Source organism: Onthophagus taurus, chromosome 3, assembly GCF_036711975.1.
Source record: "Onthophagus taurus isolate NC chromosome 3, IU_Otau_3.0, whole genome shotgun sequence".
Classification (NCBI taxonomy): Eukaryota; Metazoa; Arthropoda; class Insecta; order Coleoptera; family Scarabaeidae; genus Onthophagus; species Onthophagus taurus.
Genome location: NC_091968.1, coordinates 6,406,245 through 6,421,446, shown reverse-complemented (window position 1 = coordinate 6,421,446; position 15,202 = coordinate 6,406,245). Strand labels below are relative to the sequence as shown.

The window sequence follows — 15,202 nt, the reverse complement described above, 5'->3', positions numbered from 1 at the left end:
TATACAAAAGTTGTTTGACTCACCACATTCTATTACGTAAAATTATTTTCCCTTATACAGGATGTTCGATTTAGGCGTAACGGAGAGTATGTAGATTTTTTTAAATGGAACATCCTATATATTATCATATTGTGAATAGCATTAAATTTGTTTATACAACCGTATAAACTCATAGCGTTTATAGTTCCTGGAATATTCAATGGTTTTTCCAAAATGTGTTGGAAAATTGCAGGATCTTTTTAAAAACGATGTAATAACGACATTTTGTCCAATTTTACCTTGAAACTATGTCATTTAATATAGGTATATTGTGTGCTGGTTGAATTGCCCATCAAGTTACCTTTAATTTAATGAAAAGTATGTCATATATCAGGGGTGGCCAAGCTCTTTGTTAGTCCGAGCCATTTTTAAGTTTGAAATTTTTCGCGAGCCGCAATTAAATACGTATATATTAAAACGGTATGCAAAAAAGGTATTACAAAAATTTTTTTTACAGAAATTATATTAAATACAGCCTGTTTCAGAGTAAGCGCCTTATTCTTTTTAGCCACACTGTGGGACTACGTTCAAAATATTTGACAGTAATATGTTTTAGGACATTCTCTACACGATGGTGATACCAGATTTTCAATTGGATGAATTATTTCAAAATAGCGGCTTTCAACTTTTTTTTTAAATGGAATGCCATAATTTTTTTTTATCGTTGAGATCCTAAAAACATTCTTTTTACGATAGTATTTCGTTTTTCTTAAAAATTCATTTCTTTCCCCATCAAAAAGCAAACTAACATTTTAATCTAGTAGCTCGTGAATGTTTCCATGAAAAAACAAAAAAAAGTGACAAAAAAAGGACAGATTATATTACATTCTGTCAATTTTAAGTACAATAATGACATTTTATTACACATTTTTCTTTAAATTTTAAATATCAGGAAAACTATTAAAGTTAAACATATGACATACTTATCATTAATTAAAGGGAACTTGATTAGCAATTCAACTAGCACACAATATACAGGCTGTTCCATTTAAAAAACTTATGAAAAAGCCATTTGAAAAACATCAACAGTAACTGAGCTTTTTAAACATACTGTATAGTGTATCTAATATCTTTGAATACTATCATCTACCTACTAGCTTTGACTATTGTCTGACGTAGTTTCAAAGCAAAAACGGTGTGAAATAGTAACATATACGGTTGTATAAACAAATTTAGTTGTATTATTTAGTTGTAAATAATTTTACGTACTCTCCGTTACGCTTAAATGGAACACCTGTATAACTGAAAATAATTTTACGTAATAGAAAGTGATGAGTCAAACAACTTTTATATAAAATATTTTTTTGTTTTTCAATCGGTTTAGTAACTAGCGACCGTCGGGATACTAATAACTCACCCTGTATATTATTAAGGGATATAAATGTATGTGACAGTGGTAGGTAGCGCTAGTTGACATAAGATATCACTATGTTGCATATTTTTATTAAACTAAAACTAGAACTAACACTAGAACTAGAAACATTCGGGTTTAGCCATGCGTCTAAAGACGCACGGCTAAATCCGAAACTTTTTAGTTCTAGGTCTAGTGTTAGTTCTAGTTTTACACTAGCACTAGCAGACCTAGAACTAGAATCATTTGGATTTAGCCGTCTTGAGAGGCGCACGGCTAAACCCGAATGTTTCTAGATCTAGCATTAATCCTAATTATATGGTTACTGCATTCATATACAGGTGTCTCACGTAACTGCTTCGTTAGAACTTTTTTAGGTTCCACTATTCGTACAGTTTTGAAATTTTGGTAGCATGAATTGTTCATTCGGAACATTCGATCTAAAATGTTTTCAAGATGGCTGCCCCTTCCAGTCTACCGGAAGTAGACCATAACTCCGTTATTTTAAATGGAATGCTATAGTTTTTATTACACCTTTTAATTGTACATAAAAAATACGTTGACTTTCATAAAAGTTATTGGTACCTAGCGTCTTTCGTTTTCGAGTTATTTGATTTTAAGTTATTTTTTGGCATATTTCACCATGCTCTTTAAAACCTCATATATATCCTCATATGTATATCTTTTAATCCTCATATGTATCAATATCTTATACAGGTTGGTCAAAAATTGTATTACCGGTTCTCCATATTCAACTGCAAGAAAGTCGAAAATTTTAAATGGAACACCCCATATTTTATTAGTCTACCCGAGAGGGAATTTAATTCTCTACAATTTATCTATAAACGTTCCTATACCCGTTTATTGTAGTTTCTCTCATATTGGGAAATTTATCAATACATGCTGGAAATGCAGGAAACCGTTTGTATTTTTATTAGAAGGCCATGACATTTTGACAGTTCTTCGTTTAATTTATTTCTATTATTATTTCTACTATGTATTAGCTACGATTGATAATCTTTTAGTTTACTAACTTTTACTTACCAAAAATAATAAACAGAAGTTCAAATAAATGAAACAATTAAAACAAAAAATTAATGACAAAAATTAGATTTGGATAAAAATATAAATTTATAATATAAATTTGTTATTAAATTGAATTTGGAAATTCAATAAATTGTCTTCATCACTGGTGACCGGAAATATAAGTTTTTTTTTGTCTTGATATGTCCAGAACTAAGAAAATCATCATCAATTTTTTGAAATTTTACCTTGTGGTGAGTTGGTTAGGCAGCTCTCATTAAGTATTCGACACGTCCTGTCCAAAAGTTTATTACATTGGCCATCAATACAAAATAAATTTCAAGTATCGGTGTTGGAATAACCTGCCATGATGTTCAATCGTAAAATGTAACTAATAACAACCTTTCTAATAAAAAAAAACTGCATTTCGTGCATGTTTTAATAAATTTCCCAATATGAGACAAACTACAATAAATAGGTACAGGAATGTTTATAGATAATTTGTAGAGAACCATCTCGAAAATATTTTAGATCGAAAGTTCCGAATAAACAACCTATGTTACCAAAATTTCAAATCTCCACGAATAGTGGAACCTGAAAAAGTTCTAACGAACCAGTTACGTGAGACACCTGTATTGCGACTGATATAAAATTCCTTGTATGTAGTTTATAAATGTAGTTAGATTTCAAAAATGAATCGATTTCATTTTATGTTTTTAACAATTATTTAATATAAATTAAGTATTTTTACTCTAGCAAAATGTGTGTTTTAACTGTTTTATTAAAAATAATTAATGCTTATTAATACGGACTTGAGTCATAAAATTTACGACACGCGCCCGCTCATGTTATAAAATCGGGCGCGCCCGCTCGAAGTTTAAAAATATAGTATGTTTAATATATACTCTATACCACCAGAAGTGAGAGTGACTCATCGCGTGAAAATAGCGCATTCATGATATGCCATTTCACTCTAACACACGTCAACTTATGGGTGTAATATCTGCACCGTATGCGGAAAATAATAACGGAAATCGATGAATCACTCGCGTTTCTCGCGGTATCGACTATATGTAATATAAATTGATATTAATTTTTTTTTAATTTATTTAGATGTCAATAAATGCTTTGCATATGCAACAATCGCAGTCGATAAATATATCGAATCAAACAATGCAACAACAAGCCGCGGCGGCGCCACAAACAATGGGTTCGCAAATGATGCCCAGCGCGACGACGAACAGTTCTTCCATGAGTAGTTTTAGCCAGCAGGCGAACGATTTCAGTTTGGAGTTTTTGGAGAACCTCCCTGGTACCGATACCGGTCCATTTTCCGAACAGGACCTCCTGAATTCGTTCGACAACGATTCGGGCTTTAACCTGCAGGACATCCTGTAACGCGAGCCGACGATCGATTACGTAAGATAATACATACTATATATAATATATACATATATATATTTTTGTACATAGTTTTTTATACATATTTTTTCTATATCGGTTGAATATTATCATCACTACAATTAAAAAAAAAATACATTTATTGATTAGTTAACGAAAAAAATCTAAAATAAATAAGAAAAATCATTTATTTATAACGACGACCACACGAATAAATATAAAAAAGAGAGTAAAAGAGAAAAAGCTTGTGTATTTACCGTCTGCGTTTTATGTGTAACATGTAAATAGTCGTTGAGAGTAAGTTTATTGTATAAGTTGATTTCACGTTCGTTCAGTAAGCGTACACACACGTACTAATCTCCGATATGTGCAATTCAACCGTTTTTTGATATAAAAGATCGTCGCCCCCCCGCCCTCTCAAAATAACTTTTCCAATTATGAACGCTCTACCAAAATGTTGCGTAGTAGACGAAATGAAAAGGAAGGGAGAAAGAAAAGATAATTACATACACTGCCAGTATGATGTATGATCAGAATAAATCGCGTGAATTTGATTAAAAGAAGATACACATTATTGAGAAGATATTATATGATGTGTTCAATAACATGGTTTATTTCTTTTTAGGTCAATTCTAAGTTGGTAATAAATATTAATCTTTGAGTAAGTTTCTATTTGATTTATGTAGTCATTAAGCGATTAATTTAATCTTGATTAGAATCTTATTTACCAGTAACTAGTTGTTATAGTTTATTATTCGCTTAATTATTACATATATCTGATATCATTTAGTAAGATCTTAGAAGGTTTAAGAAAAGAATGGACCACAAAATTAATATTGATCAGATAGTTTGTTTAAATAGTAAGGTAACACACAATATGTGTTATATCACTTTATATTAGGCTCACTTGCTTTGTATTGTTTAAAATCAAAAAATGATGTGTTTTTGTGTTGTAGACAATTAATTTTTTCTTCTCCTGGGATATGTCTGGTAATCTTAACCCGTTTATGCAAGAATTAATTTTTTTTAGATATCCACCTTTCTACATTCTTGGAACTATTTTATTATCATGCCAGCTTATAATGGTTAGTTTCCACCTCTCTTTTTCTTTTCTACCACTTTTGAAGGCATTATGGGACATTTTTCAATTCTATTTTATTTGATACTGCCACAAGCCCTAAATGCAGCTAGTCAATTTGCCATGGCTTTAGCACCAATTTTTTCATTCACTAGTCTAGAAAATACGGTTTGGGCAAAACACCTCAATGTCATCTTTAAATGGTCGAAAATATGCTACATCTAGGGGTTGCAAAAAATTATTCGAATTTGGAGATAGGAAAACAAACTTTATGTTTTTATTTTGGCACTGTTGAATCACGCCAATTGTTGAATGGCTGCTTAAATTGTCTCTAATGATAACTTTGGGGCGGTCTAAATTGTGCATGTAAGGTTGTATCCTGAACTTATAATACAGAATAGCCTCCCTCTATCCACCCAGAATATATATATTATGTTTGGCTTCCTATCTACTAATATGGCAAACATGATACTTGTGCTAGACTTAGACGTGCCTATTACTCTATGGGCATGTTTCATTCCACGTTTTAGAATCTGATGATGTTTGCCATCTTTTAAGCTGTCTTTCAATTCGGCAAAGTATTTTCTATTACATCATAAGTCACGGCTGCTCGAACTATTCTGGTGTTTTCGCAAAATTTAATAGTTAGTCTCGGATTTTCCTGATTTATTTAAATATTGTTGCACCATGTATCTTATGTTATAGCTCTTCAAAGAAAAGCTCCATTTTGCACAGAGTAAGAGACCTTCACCCAATATCTCCTGCTCCAAAAATTCTAGAACTAGAGGCCTGCCATATGCCAAAAGGTCGCCAAAGGTCGCAACTAAAAATTGTTCAGATGCATTTCTTATGCTCATGGTTCCTCGTGTGCACTGAAATAACGACAATAAACGCAAAAATTGCCAACTACCATAGAAATCCTGTAGTTGTCTATGTTTTCATCATCCTGTCTACACCGCCTATAAATTTATTGTATTGAGCTACTATATGAGGTTATTCAACTGGTAATTTTTTCCTGTTTTGCCAACTTCATTCCAACTTGTAATGGTTAGTTTCTTTTTGTACTACTTTTGAAAGCATTATAAGATACTTTTCAATTCTTTTTTATTTGATGATGCTGCAATCCCTAAATCCAACTTGTCCCTTAGTCACGAATTTAGCACCAATTTTTTCAATTGTGTCATTCAACAGTCTAGAAAATACTGTTTTGGGCAACACACCTCGATTTTTTATTTACCATTTTTGTAAGACACTGCGCCATGCACCTTTAAATGGTCAAAAATATGCTACATCTAAGGGTTGCAGGAAATGATTCGAATTTGGAGATAGGAGAACAAACTTTATGTTATTATTTTGGCACTGTTGCATCCCGCGAATTGTTAAATTACTGCTTTAATGATAACTTAGTCAAACAATAGTCAAAAGTGTTTGGTTGTATCTTGAACCTGGATAACCTCCCTCTATCCACCCAGGATATATATGTTTGGCTTTATACACCACATATAGTGGTAGTAACTTCCCATCTCCTGATGTGGCAAACATGACACTTAGACGTGCCTATTAATCTATGGGCATGTTTCATTCCACGTTTTAGTACGACTTTTACAGCCCCAGGATCATCTGAAAAATTGGTTTCGTCGTCATTTAATATGTTTGCCATCTTTTAAGCTGTCTTTCAATTCGGCAAAGTATTTTTCTATTACATCATAAGTATGCTCGAACTATTTTGGTGTTTTCGCAAAATTTAATAGTTAGTCTCGGATGCCTGAGCATAAAAGCCTTAAACCATATATATCTCATAGCCCTTCAAAGGAAAACCCCATTCTGCACAGAGTAAGAGCCAATATCTCCTCTTCCAAAAAGTCTAGAACTGGAGGCTTGCCATATGCCAAAAGGTCATCATTTTTCAACCACCGATTTAATGTCGTGTAGGGAACTGCAAATTATTCAGATGCTTTTCTTATGCTCTTGGTTCCTCAATGAACCGCTAATACTGCCCTTTCGAGATATTCTGGATCGTAATTTCGATTTCCCCGTGGCCCAATTTTTTTTATATATTTTCTTGGCGTTTTTCAGTCTAAAATAGGACAATTAAGTAAGCAAAAAACCTGATTCGATTCACCTCAATAAGTTAAAATGTTTCATAAAATAATCCGTAACTAACGAAAAATACCGTCTAAATCAAAAGTAAGGTTATTGCGGCTTTATTACACAAACTTAAGTTTCCATGATACCTACAGCTATTTCTATTTGATGTGTGCAGCAGTTTGTTTTCAGAGTTTATAAAATCAGCAAAAGTTACTCTAAGATTGCAGAATTATTTACAACAAACTTACCTCAGCTATGATGCCTCAAGTATTACCAAACAGAATAACAACAGCTGTTCACCTACCGCAAACTTCCACCCGCATTATTCCCGTTATATTTGGGTTGCATAACTATTTGGACTTTTATCAGTCCAAGTATAGCAGACTCTCCTACACCAAATGCTGGTTCCTTTCTAGTTGGCTTTCTTACTTTTTTTTCCTTGGTATGGTTCAAATTGCATCAAATACCAAAAAGATTCGCGGTACCATATTGGAACAACACAATAAACAAATAATAGCAGTATGGCCAAAAAAACACTTTAGTTCTTAGGTGGAAACTAGGAAATTAAGATCACCCTTTTGCTCTGCATATATCGTCGTTATTTCTGCCAGAAATGATATAATACTATCATCAAGAAAAAAGCTCAAAGCATTCCACCGGATTAAAGGAAATAAGTGCTGATTGCATCAATTTCTCAAAGTTCCCAGAAATAAGATCGGATTTTTGCCAATTTCTTGTTTTCGGTAACTTCGTTTGTATTTGTAACAAAAGTTCGTTGTCATTATTTAATTTTTCGTCTATCACCAATTGTGAAAGTCAATCCTTGATTTATAATTTTCAGAACAAAGCTTATGTTATTATTTTGGCACTGTTCAATCACGCAAATTTTTAAATTACTGCTTAAATTGTCCCCAATGATAACTTTGGTTGGTTGGTTTGATTTAAATTATACTGGTTCGGTTGTATTTTGAACCTGGAAGCCTCCCTTTATTCACCCAGGATATATATGATTGGCATATATTTTAAGCTATGTTTCAATTCGGCAAAGTATTTTTCTATAACATCATAAATCACGCCTGCTCGAACTCTTTTGGTGTTTTCGCAAAATTTAATAGTTAGTCTCTGATGCCTGAGCAAAAAAGTTTTAAATCAATCCAAACCGGATAAATTGTCGCAGAACCTTTTCTCTCGTTTTCGTCATTTATTTAAATATTGTTGCACCATGTATCTTACATCATAGCTCTTCAAAGCAAAACCTCATTCTGCACAGAGTAAGAGACCTTCACCCAATATCTCCTCCTCCTCCAAAAAGTTTAGAACTGGAGGCCTGCCATATGCTAAAAGATCGTTGTTTTTCAACCACCAATTTAATGTCGTGTAGGGAATTGCAAATTGTTCAGATGCGATATTCTGGATTACCCAATATTCCGTAACTAACGAAAAATACCGCCTAAATCAAAACTAAGGTTATGGCAGCTTTATTCCACAAAAATAAGTTCCCATGAGACCTACAGCTAGTGGTATTTGATGTGTGCAGCAGTTTGTTTGAAGAATTATTTACAAGAAACTTACCTCAGCTACGATTCCTCAAGCATCACCAAACCGACTAATAACAACAGCTGTTCACCTACCGCAAACTTCCACCCGCATTATTCCCATTATATTTGGGTTGCATAACTATAAGTTAAAAATTGTACTATTGTAAATGGTAGGACTTTTATCAGTACGAGTATAGCAGACTCTCCTACACTAAATGCTGGTTCTTTTATAGTTGGTTTTTTACTTTTCTTGTGGTTGTTACATTTTCTTCTTTATCGGCTGAAGTACCAGTTGCATTTTCTCTCGTCAGTTTTTTTCCTTGGTATGGTTCAAATTGCATCATTTACCCAAAAATTTCGTAGAAGCACCACATCTTGTAACATTCACGAGTGCCATAATACAAGATTCGGTTTTTACCTCCCACCACATTCTATATAATATATGAACAGCACAATAGACAGATAATAGTAGTATGGCCAAAAAACAATTTATTTCTGCATTGGAAACTCTGAAATTAAATTCACCCTTTTGCTTTGCATATAACGTCGTCATTTCTGCCAAAAATGATATAATAATAATAATAATTTTCTTCAGTTTCTCAGGATTCATCAGGACTTGTGCGTGCCAACTTCGTTTGTATTTCTGGAAAATTTTTATTTGTCACTATTTTGATTCTTCGTTGATTTGTAATTTTTGGCATAGCTTCCGCTTGAAGCTGTTAACCATCGAATTATTGATGTCTTTGCAAAAGTCTTGATTGCCGCTATCTTCAGCACCATCATCTGGAGAAGTGATAAAAACATCAGTAACCCAAAAATCTTTGTCTTCTATTACTTGTCTTCTGAAGTTGTGAAGGGTCTGAAATTATTAAAAAACTTTATGGACCTGTTTAGCCAATATTGCAACTTTTGGGAAAAAGTGTTTTTTTTTATACTTATCGTATTTATTATTATAGATGGAAACGTGTTGTTTCCTGCAAAATCACATTGTGGCTAACAACAAAGTGTGGAGGGGGTGTTCCATTATTAGAACTGTGGGCATAAACGGGTTAAACACTTCTTTATTTAAATTGGTGATAAGATGACACTATGTTTAGACATGACACTACAGTCCATAGGGTCCACAGCTCCAACTTCCTTTACTCGAGACTCATAAATATATTTCTGTTGAAAGTTAGTCACATCACAATCTACAAAAACATTTAAAATTTTGAATAACACTTAATCCATAGATTGGATGAATGAGGTAATATTTGGTGTCAAAAATGTTGCAAATATGTTTCCAGAAACCAACTTTGTTATTTTAGCAGTTTAAGTTTTTTAAAGTTATCTTTGACCTGTGGGACAAAGTGGTTTAAAAAACAGTCTTTAAATAATGTAATTAATTAATCAGAGGAATGCATAAAAAAGGACTAACTCTACGCTATGCAGCGATAAGTTGGAGCAAACCCGAATGATCTTAAGATTGTGTCGGCAAGATAATTCGCCATCGTTGTCTCAAAGCTGATTATCTGATAAGTCGTTTTTCCATCTGAGACGTTTTTACTTTTTGTTTACACCAAATTTGACATTTTCCAGGAGTATGAAGGAAGGAGTTGTTAAGTCTGTATTATTTTTAAGTACTGAGCATTATACAATGTGTTAATTAATGATCGTACCCGATGTCATCATTGAAAGTATGCAACCAATACTGTGATATTGGTTGCATACTTGCAATATCACAGTATTGGTTGCATACTTGCAATGATGACGTCGGGTACGAAATTAATTAACACATTGTAGATTTTGCTCGCCCAATGAGCTCAAAATCCAAAATCCATATCAAAATATATTTTATATATAAAATTCAAATACCAACTTAAAACATATTGACTCTTAAAACGTTTCATTTTATTGAACACACAATATAATTAATAAAAAAAAATATGATATGGAAAAAGAAAAGATTCAACATTTTTTTCAAGTGCTGTGACAACAAATATTAATGTAAGTTAAGATACGTTTTTAAGGTAGTAAGCGCATGTAAATTCCCCCACACCTTCTTATATACATGTTTTTAATTATTTTTTACATATTTTTTTTACATTTTTATTTTAACGTGTTTTTTTTATAAATATTTAGTTACGTTTCATTTGTTTATTACTAATTAGAAGTTAATTTATTATTTTTGTCCATCGAAAACGATATTCTAAAATGAAAACACGCACGGCGTTCGCGTTCGGTAGATTTTTGTAATCGTAAGAATCATATCACACGCGTCAAGATATACTAAAAATGATATAAAAGCAGTTTCTTTCTATGTATAAAGCGAATCTGCAATTGGGACCTCAGAACGAGTGCATCAAACTTTTTTTATTAGGAAATTGTATAATAAACAAACAAATAGTGTTTAATAATCTGTACATAATATAAAAAAATGATTAATTAGAGAAGTTGTTTTTTTATTTATTATCAATTTGATATGGATTTCAAAAAGGATAGCAAATTAATTGATTTCGAAAATTAGATTATCTTGTATATAAAATTAATAACCAAATAGCAATATAGAATTAATATTAAAATTGAGAACAAAAAAAAACAATATTTAATATTAATGATATATTTAAAATATTATTGCAAATGAAACGTAATAAAATTAAGTGGGTTTATCGCGTAATGATTTAAATTAAAAAAACTATAAACTAAATGTACTCTACAAAATAAAAAATAATTAGATTAAGTGTGTTATGAAATTATTTTAACCTTTTTCTTCTATACAATTTGTTTCTTTCAAATGAATTATTAATTTTTTAATTTTGTTGAAAAAGGTCAAAATAGTTTCGAACACACGTCTCGAATCGAACTCTCGAGAGTTCCAAATCGAATTAGGGAATCAAAGATTGGCTGGCTCCAGCCGGTTTTACTACCACCGTATTAGGATCTCAAGTAGTAGAGGTAGGCCTTTGACTTTCCGTTTGAACCTTCCAAGCATCGACATTCCAAAAAAATGCAATCTCTTCGATTCCTCAGTATTCCTTGTGGATTTCGGACATCCCACTCTCGTTCCTCGATCTCTTTACCATCGACTCCCTTTTCTTATCACTTTCCATGACCAAAACCCTGTCGGTTATGACAAACCTCCAAATAAAAAATATCCCTCTTTTTATATTATAAATGATAACCACACTCCCGCGTGTACTTAGACTTACGCAGGCGAAAGGAAATTATTGTTGTACTCTTTAGTTTATTATTATTATTATTAATATTATTTTTTTTTTTTCGATACCATTCGTTCGAGAGAGTTTATATATTATATATAAATATTATATATTAAAATAAATATATAATAATATATTTTATTGTTTTATTTAAACGAAATCAATAAAATAGAAATAAAATCAATAACGCCATATGAGAAAATTAAATTTTTTAAATTTAGATGTGACATCTTCTATCTGATAGCGGAACTAACCATATTTAGAAAAGTTACAAACCAAACCCATTAGGGTTTGCAACTTAACTAAAGCAATTTTTGATAAAATTGACATTTCTATGTTTTTATTTATGCAGTGTATTTCACTTAAGAAGCAATATACAAAAATATAAAAAAAAGATAAAATAAAATTAAAAAAATATTAAAATATAAAGCGAAATATTAAGTTATAATTTTATTATTGTTAGGTTATCCAACTTGACTCGGTTACCATGGTGATTAAGATCGAAATATTGCAGGTGCTTGTCAAAATTGAAATTGAATTTAAGTTTTTTTTGGAAAAGTCTTATTTAATTGGTATAAAAGGCTGTATTTAACTCAAAATTGGTTTATCTAGGGGATTATAAACAAGGTAAGTGGATTAAATCAAAAAAAGATATTTTTAATTTATTTCTCTTAATTAGAATGGATTTAAATTAACTACAATTAACGAATTTGTTATGAATGCGAGATAATCGTAAAGAATTCGAATTGTTTTAAAATTAATAAAAATTTAGTTAAAATTGATAAAAAAATCGGAATAAAATTTTATTATTTTAAGGTTATCCAACTTGACTCGGTTACCATGGTGATTAAGACCCAAATATTGCAGTTGGTTGTCAAAATTGACGTTGTATTTAAGTTTTTTTTAATGAGTAACACATAATTAATTGGATTTAAAGGTTGTATTTAATTCAAAATGGGTAAATGGATGAAATTATAAGCAAGGTAAGTGGATTAAATCAAAAAAAGATATTTTTAGATCAATTAAAATGTATAAGAATTTAGGGTTAAATAACAATTAAAACTAAAATTAACACTAGACCTAGAACTAGAAAGTTTTAGGTTTCTTCACACGGCTAAACCCAAATGTTTCTAGTTTTAGGTCTAGTGTTAGTTCTAGTTTTACACTAGCACCATCACTAGAACTAAGACAAAACCTAAAAACAGTCGGATTTAGTCGTGAAAAACACTTTCAGTTATCAATGTCAACTTTAATTTTATTATTATATTCGTAATCTTCATAAAATAACCTTTAAAGTGAGTCCAAACTTGATGCATTTAATAAAAAACGTCAAATCCGAATTTAGCAACAATGAAGATAGCAATTTAATTTTTAATATTAATACCAACCTTAATTTTTATTTTTTTTCTTGTATTTTTGGTTTTGTGATAAATTTTAAGATATTTTATAAAAATTAAAAATTTGTCAAAATGACATTGACATTTCAAACCGGAAGTTGCTTATATCTTGAGTAATATTGGAATTAAACGTATCATATTTGGGTTCACTTTAAAGAGTTTTCACGACGATTGCAAAAATGTCAAAATTGACGTTGACATTTCTAACCAGAAGTTGACCACAACTTCATTAATATAGAAGATAAATATGTCGTGTTTGTACTCATTTTAAAGGATTTTTAATGAAGATTACAAACTTGTCAAAATTGAGGTTGACATTTTAAATCTGAAGTTAGTTATCATATAATAGACAAATGGACAACTTCATGGTGTTCTGTTATGATGTATTCTTTATTAAAAAAACCTGTAAAATAAGCCCAAATATGACGCACTTATCTCAAAAAACAATATTTTTATTGCACTAAAACTAAAACTAACACTAGATCTTGAACTAGAATCATTCGGGTTTGGCCGCACGTCTCAAAAGACGGCTAAATCCGAATGATTCTAGTTCTAGTGATCAAATACTATCACTAGAACCAACACTAGACCTAGACCTAGAAACATTCGGGTTTGGCCGTCTTTTGAGACGTACGGCTAAACCCCAATGTTTCTAGATCTAGGATTGGTTCTAGTGATCTAATACTAACACTATCACTAGAACCAACACTAGTCTCAAAAGACGGCCAAACCCGAATGTTTCTAGTTCTAGTGGTTCTAGTGATCTAATACTAACAGCACAGTATATATAACAGACAGTACTCTCACTCAGTGGCGGCACGTTTGATGTGGCGAATTGATTTTCAATGACCTCGAAGCCATTATGCTGGCATAAAACACAACAGGTCCCCATTAAAAATATTTAAAGCGTCGAAAATATGAAATTAAAAAAGTTATTGGCAATTAAATTTCTGAACTGATAAAAACATTAGTTATTGAGTTATATACTATATAACTAATAACGTCATTATTTATAATGTTTGATATTTTATTTTAATTTTTACACTTGTCGTTACGGCTCTGCACAAAAACAAACCTCACAGACACACTGGCGATTAGCAAGATTTAAGCCAGCGTAATGGCCGCTCGCCTGCGTAATGAGGGCTGCGCATATCTTCTCACAAAACCGAGTGAGAGTACTGTCTGTTATATATACTGTGCTAACACTACCACTAGAACCAACACTAGATCTAGAACTAGAATCATTCGGGTTTAACCATATATCTCAAAAGACGGCTAAATCCGAATGATTCTAGTTCTAGTGATCGAATACTAACAGTATCACTAGAACCAACACTAGAAACATTCGGGTTCAACCGCACGTCTTAAAGGACGGCTAAACCCGAATATTTCTAGTTCTAGGGTTGGTTCTAGTGATCTAATACTAACACTATTACTAGAACCAACACTAGGTTTAGAACTAGAAGCATTCGGGTTTAGCCGCACGTCTCAAAAGACGGCTAAACCCAAATGTTTCCAGTTCTAATTCTAGTGTTAGTTCTAGTTTTAGTTCAATAACAAGATGCAATCCAGCGTTGTCGAGTGCTTAATACCGCTACTTAACATTGTCACTAGAACAATGTTGCCACACGTCTCAAAAGACGGCTAAACCTGAATGATTCTAGTTCTAGGTCTAATGTTGGTTCTACTGATCAAATACTAACACTATCACTAGAACTAGAATCATTCAGGTTTAGCCATACGTCTCGTAACACGGCTAAATTCTTGGTTCTAGTGATCTAATACTAATACTAACACTATGGCTAGAACTAACACTAAATCTAGAACTAGAAACATTCGGGTTTAGCGACACGTGTCAAAAGACGGCTAAACCCGAATGTTTCTAGTTCTAGGTCTAGTGTTAGTTCTACTTTTAGTTCAATAAAAATATACAACAATCTAGCACTGAATAAAAATTAAAACTAGAACTACCGTCCTTTATTTATACACCATCTAGACAACTTGGGGAATACCCCAAGTTTATCTATGAATGTGAATTACAGCAATTATTAATGTATACAGGGGAATATTTGACATGATGAGAAGATAGT

General features: G+C 31.8%; 1 protein-coding gene across 5 annotated transcripts in view; it reads left to right on the top strand.

Moving 5' to 3' along the window:
* The window catches only part of LOC111413460 (neurogenic protein mastermind), a 75,983-nt gene extending 64,132 nt beyond the window's left edge, over positions 1 to 11,851 (top strand). For all 5 annotated transcript variants that reach the window (XM_023044442.2, XM_071195157.1, XM_071195160.1 and 2 more), the window contains one exon: positions 3,527 to 11,851. In XM_023044442.2, coding sequence (XP_022900210.2) covers positions 3,527 to 3,811 — 285 coding nt within the window. In that variant the 3' untranslated portion in view covers positions 3,812 to 11,851. The remainder of the gene's footprint in view (positions 1 to 3,526) is intronic.
* Positions 11,852 to 15,202: the final 3,351 nt, after the last annotated feature.